Raw genomic sequence first — 18,974 nt, 5'->3', positions numbered from 1 at the left:
CCCGGCACTGGTAATATCAGACTGTATACAGGGAATAATAGTGATACATAACACCCCTGCACTGGTACTATCAGACTATATACGAGGAATAATAGCGATATATAACACCCCGGCACTGGTACTATCAGGCTATATACGGGGAATAATAGTGATACATAACACCCCGGCACTGGTACTATCAGGCTATATACGGGGAATAATAGTGATACATAACACCCCGGCACTGGTACTATCAGACTATATACAGGGAATAATAGTGATATATAACACCCTGGCACTGGTACTATCAGACGATATACGGGGAATAATAGTGATATATAACACCCCGGCACTGGTACTATCAGACTATATACGGGGAATAATAGTGATATATAACACCCCGGCACTGGTACTATCAGACTATATACGGGGAATAATAGTGATACATAACACCCCGGCACTGGTACTATCAGGCTATATACGGGGAATAATAGTGATATATAACACCCCGGCACTGGTACTATCAGACTATATATAGGGAATATTAGTGATATATAACACACCGGCACTGGTAATATCAGACTGTATACTGGGAATAATAGTGATACATAACACACCGGCACTGGTACTATCAGACTATATACGGGGAATAATAGTGATATATAACACCCCGGCACTGGTACTATCAGACTATATATAGGGAATATTAGTGATATATAACACACCGGCACTGGTAATATCAGACTGTATACTGGGAATAATAGTGATACATAACACACCGGCACTGGTAATATCAGACCGTATACTGGGAATATTAGTACCCTTCTGGTGCCGGAAAAGCTGTCTTTTCTTTGGCATTCTCAGTTAACGGCACTTGCCAATACTCTTTGGATAAGTCTAGAAAGGTTAAATACCTGGCTGTCCCTAGCTGTGGCCGGAGGCCGGCCCCACGTGTATGATGGTGGCCGTGGCACTGAAGGGGTTAGCCCCCGTGCTGTGGCGCCATTTTCAAAAGGACTAAAGGCGCCATTGTAAATGTGTACTCTGCGCTAGGTGCTGAGTGTTAATAAGTGAGCTTTTGTTGTTTTATATGCCACGGCCTGGGCATGCTGCACTGGGGGAGTGTGGGTAGAGTGTGGCTGCACTGGGGGAGTGTGGGTAGAGTGTGGCTGCACTGGGGGAGTGTGGGTAGAGTGTGGCTGCACTGGGGGAGTGTGGGTAGAGTGTGGCTGCACTGGAGGAGTGCGGGTAGAGTGTGGCTGCACTGGGGGAGTGCGGGTAGAGTGTGGCTGCACTGGGGGAGTGCGGGTAGAGTGTGGCTGCACTGGAGGAGTGCGGGTAGAGTGTGGCTGCACTGGAGGAGTGCGGGTAGAGTGTGGCTGGACTGGGGGAGTGCGGGTAGAGTGTGGCTGTACTGGGGGAGTGCAGGTAGAGTGTGGCTGCACTGGGGGAGTGCGGGTAGAGTGTGGCTGCACTGGGGGAGTGCGGGTAGAATGTGGCTGCACTGGAGGAGTGCGGGTAGAGTGTGGCTGCACTGGAGGAGTGCGGGTAGAGTTTGGCTGCACTGGGGGAGTGCGGGTAGAGTGTGGCTGCACTGGGGGAGTGCGGGTAGAGTGTGGCTGCACTGGGGGAGTGCGGGTAGAGTGTGGCTGCACTGGAGGAGTGCGGGTAGAGTGTGGCTGCACTGGGGGAGTGCTGGTAGAGTGTGGCTGCACTCGGGGAGTGCGGGTAGAGTGTGGCTTCACACTGGGAGCCACTGCGACCAGCGATGAAACAGTTACGGTCCCAGTGAGGACACAGTGTAAAAGCACACTGCACATGGTTTATAATAAGCTGTATTAAAGTATAGATGTATTGCTGTAATGCACTGCAGCTTATCTGCAATGCATTAGTGCATGAAGCAACATATATTTAATAGGCTATGCACTATATGGTTTAAATGTATATTTTGTAGAGAAAATGCACTTTTTGAATAAATGCCTGTATATGACATGACCAGCCTCTGTGTCTGCAGAAACTAGCAGGAGGTCTGGTGAATAGGAAGACCTGTTGTGGTCAGTGATCTCTGGCTGGAAGGTCTCTGTGTGAAGGTGTGAATGGTGTCATATAGCCAAACCCTTCAGTTACAGAACTTCCTTTGAAAAGACAATTTGTTTGTTGTTCAGAACCTTTTGGATGTCACTGAATGTTTTAAGGTTGGGAATGCCAAACTGATTGATACTTCCATTGGGAAGGATGAATGTCATTTACTATTCCCTGTGAAATGTTATATCAATTTTGTAGGAGACAGTTATACTGGATGATAAATCAGTTTTTAAGGAAGCAACTGCTTTTAGGTGGTAGATTAGAAAGGAGGAAATTGGGTGACTCCTTGGAAATGTAATATGTTGTTAAATTATATTATGTGAGACAGCCTGATTGGTTGAGTGGAGCCCAGGGCGGATTTACCCCCCCTGTGATATTGTGTGTAAGAATGACATAAAAAGAGGGACTGTGAGCCCTGTATGTGTACATCCCTGTTTATCCTTTGTGGAGAAGAATTGCTGATTGATAAAAATCCTGTATGCTGATTATTCCCCTTCATTGAGTCTTCTTTAAACATTGAGCAATAAAACACCGTTTGCCTTTACTTCAATTGCCTCAATCCTGCGACCAACAGAATTGCGCCAAATGGTATTCCTGTTCTCCTGCTGTTCTGGTTAAGAGCTCAGCGTCTCCAAGTTCAAGGCCTCTGCCAAGCTACCGTGCAGACCTGGTCCATTGCGAGGCATTAGGAGGAATCAGCCGACACCAATCAGGGGGTGTGGCCGCAGCTAGTCAAACGCATACGCAGCAGAAGCGGTTCCAGGTGGCGAGGTAGTAGCCTGAGTGTACCTAAAAAGCGGTTCCAAGTGCCGCTGAAAGGAGCTTGGTGGTGGCAGCTTCAGTAAATGCCCACGGCGCAGTGGGCAGAATTAGTGACAGGCGGTCACTGACTGTGAGTGGGAGTCCAAAAGTGCTAACCCATGACCAGGGCCAGCCTAGACGAAAGGTGCCCAGTCACACTAGCCATTCAATTAGCTCATCCACCCTTGGCATTGGGTAGGCATCGAACTTTGACACACTGTTCAATTTTCGAAAATCGTTGCCGAAACTTACACTCCCGTCAGGCTTTGGAATGTGCACAATGGGACTTGACCACTCACTATGCGATTTTACAATTACACCCAGTTCCAACATTTTTAAAATTTCTTTAGACACTGATGTTTTTGGGCTTCTGGTAACCTACAGGGCTTTAGGTTAATCTGATCCCCTGGGTCAGTGATTGTCATGTTTAATGACTGTGGTTTTGCCTATTACATCTGAGAACAAAACCCTATTTCTGATAAGAGACTTCTTAACTTCCTGCTGCTGAACGGTCGACAGGGTTTTAGCTATTGTCACTTCAGGAACCAAAGGCCCTAAGTTTAATGGAGTGTCCGGGTGGCTGACAGAGCTGCTCTATCCTTAATAATAATTCCCATCTCAGTATTCTCTGGTTCACCAATCACGCTAGAAAAAGGGAACTTCTCAGACTCGGAAGAAGCTTCCCCTGCTACTGCATCAGCAACCTTCTCAAGTGGGTCGGGATTATTTACTTCGGTAACAAATTGGCTTTCCCACAACTTCCAGAAGTGAGCAAAGTCTCTCCCCAAGATTATATCATACTTTAAGCCAGGCACCAAACACACAGAGACTATAGCAGAACCACACTGTGTATTATGTAACTGCGAAAGTGAACATAGAAACAGAGTATCCCCATGTATACAGGTCACACCAACAGCTCTTCCCTTGTGCTTTAAGGGGGTCATTAGTTCAGCTTTCATAAGTGTAACCAGGCTGCCAGAATCTAATGGGGGGCATCCACTAGACGATTTTATCCCTGTCCAACCTCTTAACGATTTTCCCTTGAAGTTTCCCTTGAAATATGATCTTCCACTCTGAACAATTTGCAAAGGATTTGCAAAAGATCTAACAATAAACTATGTTGTTTTAATCTGTGATTGAGAGCTTTCAGCTATAGTGGGCAGACAGTGGTTCATCGTTTGATCGTTCAGCATGAACGATGTGTAAACGATGTGTAAACGATTTGTAAGCAATCAAGTGAAATTGACCTGCATGTTCAGTCGATGGAGGAGACGATCAAATGACCAGCGGGAGCGCGCATCGTACATCGTTAGAAACAATTACTGCACGATTTGCAAACGATGTTCAAACGATGTTTGAACGATTATCGAACGATTTTATCATTATCGTTCAATCGTTCAACTTTATCGTCTAGTGGATACCCCCCTTAACAGAGCCGCTACTTGATTGCCTTCTGCAGTCACCTTACATTTGCTTATCTGTCTCAGCCTGGCGGTCAGTAGTACAGACAGGCTGTGCAAAGAAAGACATTCTGCGATGGACATAAGCATTATCACATTGCATAGGTTCAGAGGTGAGTGGACAATTAGCAGCAATATGGCCCAATTCACTACATCGAAAACATTGTATCATATTATCTAGTCTCTTATGGGGTAAGAACATATGACAGGAATCTGGGACACACATACATGCCATCTCCAACTTCTCCAGTACATCTATCACAGTACATAGGGGACACATCCAGTACATGTAACATGCTATGTACATGGGGGACACACCCAGTACATGTAACATGCTATGTACATGGGGGACACACCCAGTACATGTAACATGCTATGTACATGGGGGAAACACCCAGTACATGTAACATGCTATGTACATGGGGGACACACCCAGTACATGTAACATGCTATGTACATGGGGGACACACCCAGTACATGTAACATGCTATGTACATGATGTACCAGTGATAGATCTCAGGTGTCTCTTCTCTCCCCAGGAGCATCGTCTTCAATAACCGTGGCTTTGGTGGAGAGAAGCTGTTGGTGAGTATCAGGCAATTGTGTGATAACTGGGCTTCTGGCCATCACTGATCTTCTCCATCTCTCACCAGACACATCAGACTTTCTGTGCAGCTAACACGGAGGACCTGGCCCATGTGATCAACCATGTCTGCAGCCACCTACCAACATCTCCTCTGCTGGCTGTGGGGGTCTCTCTGGGGGGGTGAGTGTCGCTTCTCTGCTGGTGGGGGAAGGGGGTGAGTGTCGCTTCTCTGCTGGTGGGGGAGAGGGGTGAGTGTCGCTTCTCTGCTGGTGGGGGAGGGGGGTGAGTGTCGCTTCTCTGCTGGTGGGGGAGGGGGGTGAGTCACTTCTTTGTTGGTGGGGGAGGGGGGGTGTCGCTTCTCTGCAGGCTGGCAGGGGAAGGTGGTGAGTGTCACTTCTCTGCTGGTGGAGGAAGGGGTTGACAGCCGCATCTCTGCTGCCTGGTGGAGGAAGGGAGTGAGTGTCGCTTCTTTGCTGGCTGGTAGAAGGGGGTGAGTGTTACTTCTCTGCTGGTGGAGGAAGCGGGTGAGTGTCACTTCTCTGCTGGCTGGCTGGTGGAAGGGGGTGAGTATCACTTCTCTGCTGGCTGGCTGGTGGTAGGGGGTGAGTGTCACTTCTCTGCTGGTGGAGGAAGGAGGTGAGTGTTACTTCTCTGCTGGTGGAGGAAGGGGGCGAGTGTCACTTCTCTGCTGGTGGAGGAAGGGGGCGAGTGTCACTTCTCTGCTGGTGGAGGAAGGGGGTGAGTGTCGCTTTTCTTCTCGATGGTGGAGGAATGGGGTGAGTGTTGCTTCTCTGCTGGCTGGTGGAGGAAGGGGGTGAGTGTCGCTTATCTGCTGGCTAGTGGGGAGAAGGGGGTGAGTGTCGCTTCTCTGCTGGCTGGTGGAGGAAGGGGGTGAGTGTCACTTCTCTGCTGGCTGGCGGAAGGGGGTGAGTATCACTTCTCTGCTGGCTGGCTGGTGAAAGGGGGTGAGTATCACTTCTCTGCTGGCTGGCTGGTGGTAGGGGGTGAGTGTCACTTCTCTGCTGGCTGGTGGAAGGGGGTGAGTGTTGCTTTTCTTCTGGCTGGTGGAGGAAGGGGGTGAGTGTCACTTCTCTGCTGGTGGGGGAAGGGGATGAGTGTCACTTCTCTGCTGGTGGGGGAAGGGGATGAGTGTCACTTCTCTGCTGGTGGGGGAAGGGGGTGAGTGTCACTTCTCTGCTGGTGGGGGAAGGGGGTGAGTGTCGCTTCTCAGCTGGCTGGTGGAGGAAGGGGGTGAGTGTCGCTTCTCTGCTGGCTGGTGGAGGAAGGGGGTGAGTGTCGCTTCTCTGCTGGCTGGTGGATGAAGGGGGTGAGTGTCGCTTCTCTGCTGGCTGGTGGAAGGGGTTGAGTGTCGCTTCTCTGCCGGCTGGTGGAGGAATGGGGTGAGTGTCGCTTCTCCGCTGGGTGGCTGGTGGAAGGGGGTGAGTGTTGCTTTTCTTCTGGCTGGTGGAGGAAGGGGGTGAGTGTCGCTTCTCTGCTGGCTGGTGGGTGAAGGGGGTGAGTGTCACTTCTCTATTGGCTGGTGGAGGAAGGGGGTGAGTGTTGCTTCTCTGCTGGCGGGCGGGGGAAAGGGGTGAGTGTCGCTTCACTGCTGGCTGGCGGGGGAAAGGGGTGAGTGTCACTTCTCTGCTGGTGGAGGAAGGGGTTGACAGCCGCATCTCTGCTGCCTGGTGGAGGAAGGGAGTGAGTGTCGCTTCTTTGCTGGCTGGTAGAAGGGGGTGAGTGTTACTTCTCTGCTGGTGGAGGAAGCGGGTGAGTGTCACTTCTCTGCTGGCTGGCTGGTGGAAGGGGGTGAGTATCACTTCTCTGCTGGCTGGCTGGTGGTAGGGGGTGAGTGTCACTTCTCTGCTGGTGGAGGAAGGAGGTGAGTGTTACTTCTCTGCTGGTGGAGGAAGGGGGCGAGTGTCACTTCTCTGCTGGTGGAGGAAGGGGGCGAGTGTCACTTCTCTGCTGGTGGAGGAAGGGGGTGAGTGTCGCTTTTCTTCTCGATGGTGGAGGAATGGGGTGAGTGTTGCTTCTCTGCTGGCTGGTGGAGGAAGGGGGTGAGTGTCGCTTATCTGCTGGCTAGTGGGGAGAAGGGGGTGAGTGTCGCTTCTCTGCTGGCTGGTGGAGGAAGGGGGTGAGTGTCACTTCTCTGCTGGCTGGCGGAAGGGGGTGAGTATCACTTCTCTGCTGGCTGGCTGGTGAAAGGGGGTGAGTATCACTTCTCTGCTGGCTGGCTGGTGGTAGGGGGTGAGTGTCACTTCTCTGCTGGCTGGTGGAAGGGGGTGAGTGTTGCTTTTCTTCTGGCTGGTGGAGGAAGGGGGTGAGTGTCACTTCTCTGCTGGTGGGGGAAGGGGATGAGTGTCACTTCTCTGCTGGTGGGGGAAGGGGATGAGTGTCACTTCTCTGCTGGTGGGGGAAGGGGGTGAGTGTCACTTCTCTGCTGGTGGGGGAAGGGGGTGAGTGTCGCTTCTCAGCTGGCTGGTGGAGGAAGGGGGTGAGTGTCGCTTCTCTGCTGGCTGGTGGAGGAAGGGGGTGAGTGTCGCTTCTCTGCTGGCTGGTGGATGAAGGGGGTGAGTGTCGCTTCTCTGCTGGCTGGTGGAAGGGGTTGAGTGTCGCTTCTCTGCCGGCTGGTGGAGGAATGGGGTGAGTGTCGCTTCTCCGCTGGGTGGCTGGTGGAAGGGGGTGAGTGTTGCTTTTCTTCTGGCTGGTGGAGGAAGGGGGTGAGTGTCGCTTCTCTGCTGGCTGGTGGGTGAAGGGGGTGAGTGTCACTTCTCTATTGGCTGGTGGAGGAAGGGGGTGAGTGTTGCTTCTCTGCTGGCGGGCGGGGGAAAGGGGTGAGTGTCGCTTCACTGCTGGCTGGCGGGGGAAAGGGGTGAGTGTCACTTCTCTGCTGGTGGAGGAAGCGGGTGAGTGTCACTTCTCTGCTGGTGGAGGAAGGAGGTGAGTGTTACTTCTCTGCTGGTGGAGGAAGGGGGTGAGTGTCACTTCTCTGCTGGTGGAGGAAGGGGGCGAGTGTCACTTCTCTGCTGGTGGAGTAAGGGGGTGAGTGTCGCTTTTCTTCTCGATGGTGGAGGAAGGGGGTGAGTGTTGCTTCTCTGCTGGCTGGTGGAAGAAGGGGGTGAGTGTCGCTTATCTGCTGGCTAGTGGGGGAAGGGGGTGAGTGTCGCTTCTCTGCTGGCTGGTGGAGGAAGGGGGTGTCGCTTCTCTGCTAGCTGGTGGAGGAAGGGGGTGTGTCACTTCTCTGCTGGCTGGTGGAGGAAGGGGGTGAGTATCACTTCTCTGCTGGCTGGCTGGTGGAAGGGGGTGAGTGTCACTTCTCTGCTGGCTGGTGGAAGGGGCTGAGTGTTGCTTTTCACCTGGCTGGTGGAGGAAGGGGGTGAGTGTCACTTCTCTGCTGGTGGGGGAAGGGGATGAATGTCACTTCTCTGCTGGCTGGGGGAAGGGGATAAGTGTCACTTCTCTGCTGGTGGGGGAAGGGGGTGAGTGTCGCTTCTCTACTGGCTGGTGGAGGATGGGGGTGAGTGTCGCTTCTCTGCTGGCTGGTGGAGGAAGGGGGTGAGTGTCGCTTCTCTGCTGGCTGGTGGAGGAAGGGGGTGAGTGTCGCTTCTCTGCTGGCTGGTGGATGAAGGGGGTGAGTGTCGCTTCTCTGCTGGCTGGTGGAAGGGGATGAGTGTCACTTCGCTGCTGGCTGGGGGAAGGGGATAAGTGTCACTTCTCTGCTGGTGGGGGAAGGGGATGAGTGTCACTTCTCTGCTGGTGGGGGAAGGGGGTGAGTGTCGCTTCTCTACTGGCTGGTGGAGGATGGGGGTGAGTGTCGCTTCTCTGCTGGCTGGTGGAGGAAGGGGGTGAGTGTCGCTTCTCTGCTGGCTGGTGGGTGAAGGGGGTGAGTGTCGCTTCTCTGCTGGCTGGTGGGTGAAGGGGGTGAGTGTCACTTCTCTGTTGGCTGGTGGAGGAAGGGGGTGAGTGTTGCTTCTCTGCTGGCTGGCGGGGGAAAGGGGTGAGTATCACTTCTCTGCTGGTGGAGGAAGCGGGTGAGTGTCACTTTTCTGCTGGTGGAGGAAGGAGGTGAGTGTTACTTCTCTGCTGATGGAGGAAGGGGGTGTCGCTTTTCTTCTCGATAGTGGAGGAAGGGGGTGAGTGTTGCTTCTCTGCTGGCTGGTGGAGGAAGGGGGTGAGTGTTGCTTCTCTGCTGGCTGGTGGAGGAAGGGGATGAGTGTTGCTTATCTGCTGGCTACTGGGGGAAGGGGGTGAGTGTCGCTTCTCCGCTGGGTGGCTGGTGGAAGGGGGTGAGTGTTGCTTTTCTTCTGGCTGGTGGAGGAAGGGGGTGAGTGGCGCTTCTCTGCTGGCTGGTGGGTGAAGGGGGTGAGTGTCGCTTCTCTGCTGGCTGGTGGGTGAAGGGGTGAGTGTCACTTCTCTGTTGGCTGGTGGAGGAAGGGGGTGAGTGTTGCTTCTCTGCTGGCTGGCGGGTGAAAGGGGTGAGTGTCGCTTCACTGCTGGCTGGCGGGGGAAAGGGGTGAGTGTCACTTCTCTGCTGGTGGAGGAAGCGGGTGAGTGTCACTTCTCTGCTGGTGGAGGAAGTAGGTGAGTGTTACTTCTCTGCTGGTGGAGGAAGGGGGTGAGTGTCACTTCTCTGCTGGTGGAGGAAGGGGGTAAGTGTCGCTTTTCTTCTCGATGGTGGAGGAAGGGGGTGAGTGTTGCTTCTCTGCTGGCTGGTGGAGGAAGGGGGTGAGTGTCGCTTATCTGCTGGCTAGTGGGGGAAGGGGGTGAGTGTCGCTTCTCTGCTGGCTGGTGGAGGAAGGGGGTGAGTGTCGCTTCTCTGCTAGCTGGTGGAGAAGGGGGTGAGTGTCACTTCTCTGCTGGCTGGTGGAGGAAGGGGGTGAGTATCACTTCTCTGCTGGCTGGTGGAGGAAGGGGGTGAGTATCACTTCTCTGCTGGCTGGCTGGTGGAAGGGGGTGAGTGTCACTTCTCTGCTGGCTGGTGGAAGGGGGTAAGTGTTGCTTTTCTTCTGGCTGGTGGAGGAAGGGGGTGAGTGTCGCTTCTCTGCTGGTGGGGGAAGGGGATGAATGTCACTTCTCTGCTGGTGAGGGAAGGGGATGAGTGTCACTTCTCTGCTGGTGGGGGAAGGGGATGAGTGTCACTTCTCTGCTGGCTGGGGGAAGGGGATAAGTGTCACTTCTCTGCTGGTGGGGGAAGGCGATGAGTGTCACTTCTCTGCTGGTGGGGGAAGGGGGTGAGTGTCGCTTCTCTACTGGCTGGTGGAGGATGGGGGTGAGTGTCGCTTCTCTGCTGGCTGGTGGAGGAAGGGGGTGAGTGTCGCTTCTCTGCTGGCTGGTGGAAGGGGGTGTGTCGCTTCTCTGCCGGCTGGTGGAGGAAGGGGTTGAGTGTCGCTTCTCCGCTGGGTGGCTGGTGGAAGGGGGTGAGTGTTGCTTTTCTTCTGGCTGGTGGAGGAAGTGGGTGAGTGTCGCTTCTCTGCTGGCTGGTGGAGGAAGTGGGTGAGTGTCACTTCTCTGCTGGCTGGTGGAGGAAGGGGGTGAGTGTCGCTTCTCTGCTGGCTGGTGGATGAAGGGGGTGAGTGTCGCTTCTCTGCTGGCTGGTGGAAGGGGGTGAGTGTTGCTTTTCTTCTGGCTGGTGGAGGAAGGGAGTGAGTGTCGCTTCTCTGCTGGTGGGGGAGGGGGGTGAGTGTCGCTTCTCTGATGGTGGGGGAGGGGTTGAGTGTCGCTTCTCTGCTGGTGGGGGAGGAGGGTGAGTCTCACTTCTTTGCTGGTGGGGGGGGGTGTCGCTTCTCTGTTGGCTGGCAGGGGATGGTGGTGAGTGTCACTTCTCTGCTGGTGGAGGAAGGGGTTGAGAGTCGCATCTCTGCTTCCTGGTGGAGGAAGGGAGTGAGTGTCACTTCTTTGCTGGCTGGTAGAAGGGGGTGAGTGTCACTTCTCTGCTGGCTGGTGGAGGAAGGGGGTGAGTGTCGCTTCTCTGCTGGCTGGTGGGTGAAGGGGGTGAGTGTCACTTCTCTGTTGGCTGGTGGGGGAAGGGGGTGAGTGTTGCTTCTCTGCTGGCTGGCGGGGGAAAGGGGTGAGTGTCGCTTCACTGCTGGCTGGCGGGGGAAATGGGTGAGTGTCACTTTTCTGCTGGTGGAGGAAGCGGGAGAGTGTCACTTCTATGCTGGTGGAGGAAGGAGGTGAGTGTTACTTCTCTGCTGGTGGAGGAAGGGGGCGAGTGTCACTTCTCTGCTGGTGGAGGAAGGGGGTGTCGCTTTTCTTCTCGATAGTGGAGGAAGGGGGTGAGTGTTGCTTCTCTGCTGGCTGGTGGAGGAAGGGGGTGAGTGTTGCTTCTCTGCTGGCTGGTGGAGGAAGGGGGTGAGTGTTGCTTATCTGCTGGCTAGTGGGGGAAGGGGGTGAGTGTCGCTTCTCTGCTGGCTGGTGGAGGAAGGGGGTGAGTGTCGCTTCTCTGCTGGCTGGTGGAGGAAGGGGGTTAGTGTCACTTCTCTGCTGGCTGGTGGAGGAAGGGGGTGAGTATCACTTCTCTGCTGGCTGGCGGAAGGGGGTTAGTATCACTTCTCTGCTGGCTGGCTGGTGGAAGGGGGTGAGTATCACTTCTCTGCTGGCTGGCTGGTGGAAGGGGGTGAGTGTCACTTCTCTGCTGGCTGGTGGAAGCGGGTGAGTGTTGCTTCTCTGCTGGCTGGCGGGGGAAAGGGGTGAGTGTTGCTTCACTGCTGGCTGGCGGGGGATAGGGGTGAGTGTCACTTCTCTGCTGGTGGAGGAAGCAGGTGAGTGTCACTTCTCTGCTGGTGGAGGAGGGAGGTGAGTGTTACTTCTCTGCTGGTGGGGGAAGGGGATGAGTGTCACTTCTCTGCTGGTGGGGGAAGGGGATAAGTGTCACTTCTCTGCTGGTGGGGGAAGGGGATGAGTGTCTCTTCTCTGCTGGTGGGGGAAGGGGGTGAGTGTCGCTTATATGCCGGCTAGTGGAGGAAGGGGGTGAGTGTTGCTTCTCCGCTGGGTGGCTGGTGGAAGGGGGTGAGTGTTGCTTTTCTTCTGGCTGGTGGATGAAGGGGGTGAGTGTCGCTTCTCTGTTGGCTGGTGGAAGGGGGTGAGTGTCGCTTATATGCCGGCTAGTGGAGGAAGGGGGTGAGAGTCGCTTCTCCGCTGGGTGGCTGGTGGAAGGGGGTGAGTGTTGCTTCTCTGCTGGCTGGCGGGGGAAAGGGGTGAGTGTCGCTTCACTGCTGGCTGGCGGGGGAAAGGGTTGAGTGTCACTTCTCTGCTGGTGGAGGAAGCAGGTGAGTGTCACTTCTCTGCTGGTGGAGGAAGGAGGTGAGTGTTACTTCTCTGCTGGTGGAGGAAGGGGGTGAGTGTCACTTCTCTGCTGGTGGAGGAAGGGGGCGAGTGTCACTTCTCTGCTGGTGGAGGAAGGGGGTGAGTGTCGCTTTTCTTCTCGATGGTGGAGGAAGGGGGTGAGTGTTGCTTCTCTGCTGGCTGGTGGAGGAAGGGGGTGAGTGTCGCTTCTCTGCTGGCTGGTGGAGGAAGGGGGTGAGTGTCGCTTCTGGGCTGGCTGGTGGATGAAGGGGGTGAGTGTCGCTTCTCTGCCGGCTGGTGGAGGAAGGGGGTGAGTGTTGCTTCTCCGCTGGGTGGCTGGTGGAAGGGGGTGAGTGTTGCTTTTCTTCTGGCTGGTGGAGGAAGGGGGTGAGTGTCGCTTCTCTGCTGGCTGGTGGATGAAGGGGGTGAGTGTCGCTTCTCTGTTGGCTGGTGGAAGGGGGTGAGTGTTGCTTATATGCCGGCTAGTGGAGGAAGGGGGTGAGTGTCGCTTCTCCGCTGGGTGGCTGGTGGAAGGGGGTGAGTGTTGCTTTTCTTCTGGCTGGTGGATGAAGGGGGTGAGTGTCGCTTCTCTGTTGGCTGGTGGAAGGGGGTGAGTGTCGCTTATATGCCGGCTAGTGGAGGAAGGGGGTGAGTGTCGCTTCTCCACTGGGTGGCTGGTGGAAGGGGGTGAGTGTTGCTTCTCTGCTGGCTGGCGGGGGAAAGGGGTGAGTGTCGCTTCACTGCTGGCTGGCGGGGGATAGGGGTGAGTGTCACTTCTCTGCTGGTGGAGGAAGCAGGTGAGTGTCACTTCTCTGCTGGTGGAGGAAGCAGGTGAGTGTCACTTCTCTGCTGGTGGAGGAGGGAGGTGAGTGTTACTTCTCTGCTGGTGGAGGAAGGGGGTGAGTGTCACTTCTCTGCTGGTGGAGGAAGGGGGCGAGTTTCACTTCTCTGCTGGTGGAGGAAGGGGTTGAGTGTCGCTTTTCTTCTCGATGGTGGAGGAAGGGGGTGAGTGTTGCTTCTCTGCTGGCTGGTGGAGGAAGGGGGTGAGTGTTGCTTATCTGCTGGCTAGTGGGGGAAGGGGGTGAGTGTCGCTTCTCTGCTGGCTGGTGGAGGAAGGGGGTGAGTGTCGCTTCTCTGCTGGCTGGTGGAGGAAGGTGGTGAGTGTCGCTTCTCTGCTGGCTGGTGGAGGAAGGGGGTGAGTATCACTTCTCTGCTGGCTTGCGGAAGGGGGTGAGTATCAATTCTCTGCTGGCTGGCTGGTGTAAGGGGGTGAGTGTCACTTCTCTGCTGGTGGGGGAAGGGGATGAGTGTCACTTCTCTGCTGGCTGAGGGAAGGGGATAAGTGTCACTTCTCTGCTTTTGGGGGAAGGGGACGAGTGTCGCTTCTCTGCTGGCTAGTGGAGGAAGGGGGTGAGTGTCACTTCTCTGCTGGTGGAGGAAGGGGGCGAGTGTCACTTCTCTGCTGGTGGTGGAAGGGGGTGAGTGTTGCTTTTCTTGTGGATGGTGGAGGAAGGGGGTGAGTGTCGCTTCTCTGCTGGATGGCTGGTGGAAGGGGGTGAGTGTTGCTTTTCTTCTGGCTGGTGGAGGAAGGGGCGAGTGTTGCTTCTCTGCTGGCTGGTGGGGGAAGGGGACGACTGTCTATTCTCTGCTGGAGGGGGAAGGGGACAAGTGTCACTTCTCTGCTGGTGGGGGAAGGGGGTGAGTGTCGCTTCTCTACTGGCTGGTGGAGGATGGGGGTGAGTGTCGCTTCTCTGCTGGCTGGTGGAGGAAGTGGGTGAGTTTCGCTTCTCTGCTGGCTGGAGGAAGGGGGTGAGTGTCGCTTATCTGCCGGCTGGTAGAGGAAGGGGGTGAGTGTCGCTTCTCCGCTGGGTGGCTGGTGGAAGGGGGTGAGTGTTGCTTTTCTTCTGGATGGTGGAGGAAGGGGGTGAGTGTCGCTTCTCTGCTGGATGGCTGGTGGAAGGGGGTGAGTGTTGCTTTTCTTCTGGCTGGTGGAGGAAGGGGCGAGTGTTGCTTCTCTGCTGGCTGGTGGGGGAAGGGGACGAGTGTCTATTCTCTGCTGGAGGGGGAAGGGGACAAGTGTCACTTCTCTGCTGGTGGGGGAAGGGGATGAGTGTCTCTTCTCTGCTGGTGGGGGAAGAGGGTGAGTGTCGCTTCTCTGCTGGCTGGTGGAGGAAGGGGGTGAGTGTCGCTTCTCTGCTGGGTGGCTGGTGGAAGGGGGTGAGTGTCGCTTTTCTTCTGGCTGGTGGAGGAAGTGGGTGAGTGTCACTTCTCTGCTGGTGGGGGAAAGGGGTGAGTGTCACTTCTCTGCTGGCTGGCTGGTGGAAGGCGGTGAGTGTCACTTCTCTGATGGCTGGCTGGTGGAAGGGGGTGAGTGTCACTTCTCTGATGGCTGGCTGGTGGAAGGGGGTGAGTGTCGCTTTTCTTCTGGCTGGTGGAGGAAGGGGGTGAGTGTCACTTCTCTGGTGGGGGAAGGGGGTGAGTGTCATTTCTCTGCTGGCTGGTGGAGGAAGGGGGTGAGTGTCGCTTCTCTGCTGGGTGGCTGGTGGAAGGGGGTGAGTGTCGCTTTTCTTCTGGCTGGTGGAGGAAGTGGGTGAGTGTCACTTCTCTGCTGGTGGGGGAAATGGGTGAGTGTCACTTCTCTGCTGGCTGGCTGGCTGGTGGAAGGCGGTGAGTGTCACTTCTCTGATGGCTGGCTGGTGGAAGGGGTTGAGTGTCACTTCTCTGATGGCTGGCTGGTGGAAGGGGGTGAGTGTCGCTTTTCTTCTGGCTGGTGGAGGAAGGGGGTGAGTGTCACTTCTCTGGTGGGGGAAGGGGGTGAGTGTCACTTCTCTGCTGGCTGGTGGAGGAAGGGGGTGAGTGTCACTTCTCTGCTGGTGGGGAAGGGGGTGTCACTTCTCTGCTGGCTGGTGGAGGAAGGGGGTGAGTGTCGCTTCTCTGCTGGCTGGTGCGGGAAGGGGGTGAGTTTCACTTCTCTGCTGGCTGGTGGGGAAGGGAGTGAGTGTCGCTTTTCTTCTGGCTGGTGGAGAAAGGAAGTGAGTCATTTCTCGGCTGGTGAGGGAAGAGGGTGTCACTTCTCTGCTGGCTGGTGGAGGAAGGGAGTGAGTGTCGCTTCTCTGCTGGCTGGTGGAGGAAGGGGGTGAGTGTCGCTTCTCTGCTGGGTGGCTGGTGAAAGGGGGTTAGTGTTGCTTTTCTTCTGGCTGGTGGAGGAAGGGGGTGAGTGTCGCTTCTCTGCTGGCTGGAGGGGGAAGGGGACGAATGTCACTTCTCTGCTGGTGGGGGAAGCGGACTAGTGTCACTTCTCTGCTGGTGGGGGAAGCGGACGAGTGTCACTTCTCTGCTGGTGGGGGATGGGGACGAGCGTCACTTCTCTTCTGCTGGTTGAGGAAGGGGTTGAGTGTCGCTTCTCTGCTGGCTGGTGGAGGATGGGGTGAGTGTCGCTTCTCTGCTGGCTGGTGGAGGAAGGGGGTGAGTGTTGCTTTTCTTCTGGCTGGTGTATGAAGGGGGGTGAGTGTCGCTTCTCTGCTGGCTGGTGGAAGGGGGTGTGTCGCTTATCTGCTGGGTGGTGGAAGAAGGGGGTGAGTGTCGCTTTTCTTCTGGCTGGTGGAGAAAGGGAGTGAGTCATTTCTCGGCTGGTGAGGGAAGAGGGTGTCACTTCTCTGCTGGCTGGTGGAGGAAGGGGGTCAGTGTCACTTCTCTGCTGGCTGGTGGAGGAGGGGGGTGAGTGTCGCTTTTTTTCTGGCTGGTGGAGGAAGGGGTTGTGTCACTTCTCTGCTGGTGGGGGAAGGGGTTGAGTGTCGCTTCTCTGCTGGTTGGTGGAAGATGGGGGTGAGTGTCGCTTCTCTGCTGGCTTGTGAGTGTTGCTTCTCTGCTGGCTGGTGGAGGAAAGGGGTGAGTGTCGCTTCTCTGCTGGCTGCCGGGGGAAGGGGGTGAGTGTCACTTATCTTAGAGACCGCAGTCCTGGGAGAGAGAGGGGCTGAGAGTCTGAGGCACAGAAGTACTGAGAGAGAATGAGAGATGATGTTCAGAGAGAGACAACAATCCTAAATGAGAGACTAAGGTCCTGATTCAGAAGCGCTTGCTATTTGCGAGCGCTCGCTCTGAATCAGGGCGGATTTTTTTTTTTTTTTAAATCCACCTCCAGGTCGCTCGCATAGCTGTGGGTGACCACCCACAGCTTGTGCCGGCGGCCTGGCGATGGTCACTATTATCGCGACCATCGGGCTTGCGATGAGACCCTTGTGGTAGGGTCTCATCCACCACAAGCCCCAGTGAACATCCTGCTCCATTTTGTTGCGTGCCCCGAGCGAGTGAAGTTCTCACTCACTCCGGGGCTAAAGCAAGACCACCGCGTGTTTGCAATGCCCGACCATCGACCCGCTTGCGAGCAGGTCTGAATCAGGCCCTAAGAGACAGCAATCCTGAGTGAGAGATAGCAGTGCTGAGAGAGAGACAGACTGATAGAGAGCGCTTCTGAGACTGATATCCCTTTCACACTGGATCAAGGGTTGCACCTGGGATTTTGTAGACAGGTCCATCTTGGGTGTGACCCTGCTGAGACCCTTTTCAGACTGACGGCCTGACCCGGCTTATTACCAGGTTGATGAGTCACCACCATGACGTGCTGAGCCAGCGCTTGGAGATGAGATCATCTGCAAGTGCCGCCTCCTCCTATGCCAAGAATGGGTCCTGGGTCGCACTGTCACAATTGAGCCGAATTGAATCCGTGTTTAACCCTGCTCACAAGACCTGGGTTATTTTAACCTGGCCCTTTCACACTGACCAATATCTTAGGCTGCTGTGCGTTCATGTGCAATAACCTGGGTTATTACTGGCAGTGTGATAGGTGTATTGGAGACAGCAGTCCTGAGAGAGAGAAAGAAAGAGACTGAGGAGTATAGTTACTAAAGTGCAGGATTTTAGAAGTGGAGGAGATGTTGCCTTTAGCAAACAATCAGATTCTAGCTATTATCTTCTAGAACAGATCTGGCCAAAAGGTAGATCACGATTTACCGGTAGCTCATGGGGCATCTGCCGGTAAATCACGACCAACTGAAGTAAAATAAACCTGATACAGCTTGTGTAGCCTAAGAAGCCCATCTCCCAGGAGTGTAGTGAATGGGTGATGTCATGACATCACCCTCACACTGTAAGGAGCCTGCGACTGCTGCTGTCCGCCTGCCTGGCCCCACAGAGCATTTTGAGTGTCATGTGGAGCTGCTGTCCGCCTGCCTGGCCCCACAGAGCATTCTGAGTGTCATGGGGAGCTGCTGTCCGCCTGCCTGGCCCCACAGAGCATTCTGAGTGTCATGGGGAGCTGCTGTCCGTCTGCCTGGCCCCACAGAGCATTCTGAGTGTCATGGAGAGCTGCTGTCCACCTGCCTGGCCCCATAGGGCATGCTGAGTGTCATGGAGAGCTGCTGTCCACCTGCCTGACCCCATAGGGCATGCTGAGTGTCATGGAGAGCTGCTGTCCGCCTGCCTGGCCCCACAGGGTGTGCTGAGTGTCATGGAGAGCTGCTGTCTGCCTGCCTGGCCCCATAGGGCATGCTGAGTGTCATGGAGAGCTGCTGTCCACATGCCTGGCCCCACAGGGTGTGCTGAGTGTCATGTGTTGCTGCTGTCCACCTGCCTGGCCCCACAGAGAATTCTGAGTGTCATGGAGAGCTGCTGTCCACCTGCCTGGCTCCATAGGGCATGCTGAGTGTCATGGGGAGCTTCTGTCAGAATTCTCTGTGGGGCCAGGCAGGCAGAGTGTCATGGAGAGCTGCTGTCCGCCTGCCTGACCCCACAGAGCATTCTGAGTGTCATGGAGAGCTGCTGTCTGCCTGCCTGCCTGGCCCCATAGGGCATGCTGAGTGTCATGGGGAGCTGCTGTCTACCTGTCTGGCCCCATAGAGCATGCTGAGTGTATGGGGAGCTGCTGTCCACCTGCCTGGCCCCATAGGGCATGCTGAGTGTCATGGAGAGCTGCTGTCCACCTGCCTGGCCCCATAGGGTATGCTGAGTGTCATGAAGAGCTGCTGTCCGCCTGCCTGGCCCCACAGGGTGTGCTGAGTGTCATGGGGAGCTGCTGTCTGCCTGCCTGGCCCCATAGAGGGTGCTGAGTGTCATGGGGAGCTGCTGTCTGCCTGCCTGGCCCCATAGAGTGTGCTGAGTGTCATGGGGAGCTGCTGTCTGCCTGCCTGGCACCATAGAGCATGCTGAGTGTCATGGGGAGCTGCTGTCTGCCTGCCTTGCCCCAAAGGGTGTGCCGAGTGTCACATTGCAATATGCGATCATATCGTCCAGATGGATAATCCGGCACAGGCAGGACACGGGCTCTGAAAGGCGCTCATCCCTGCATTGTGCTCGGAGAGCTGGCAGCCAATGCCAGGGCTAACGCGCATGCACAGTCCCCGGTGACTGTACATGCTGCAGCCATTGCCGGGGGAACCCTCCGCCGGCTAATTATGCTCGGTGTAGCCCATAGGCTACAGCGGCCAATGTCATCGTCAGTTGGCGTTAGCTGCGGGGGCCAATACTGTATCTGGAATACATCACAATCCAGATATTGGTAAGTTTGGCAGCCTCACATAGAAACCTATGTCGGAGGCGGCTGGCAGCGGTAATGGAGGGATCACAGCAGATATCGGAGATACTGTACCTTCTGTACCTCATTTTCAACTTCCCAATTTAATTAAACGCATGAAAGTCTAAAGAACATTTACTGAGGATGGATAAACACTTTCTGCAAATCTCTGGATTGAAGCAATGACGGTCTTTATATATGGAGCGGT

At 55.4% G+C, this 18,974-nt stretch overlaps 1 protein-coding gene across 1 annotated transcript in view; it reads left to right on the top strand.

Moving 5' to 3' along the window:
* LOC148442693 (protein ABHD1-like) overlaps positions 1-18,974 on the top strand; it is a 318,796-nt gene that overhangs the window by 202,372 nt on the left and 97,450 nt on the right. Inside the window, 2 exon segments of the mRNA XM_088463609.1 lie at positions 4,865-4,910; positions 4,979-5,091. Coding sequence (XP_088319735.1) covers positions 4,865-4,910; positions 4,979-5,091 — 159 coding nt within the window.

Source organism: Taudactylus pleione, unplaced genomic scaffold, assembly GCF_031769625.1.
Source record: "Taudactylus pleione unplaced genomic scaffold, aTauple2 ptg001416l, whole genome shotgun sequence".
NCBI classification, from domain to species: Eukaryota; Metazoa; Chordata; class Amphibia; order Anura; family Myobatrachidae; genus Taudactylus; species Taudactylus pleione.
Note: the sequence above shows the minus strand (reverse complement) of the source record. Positions and strands in the feature narration are given on the sequence as shown.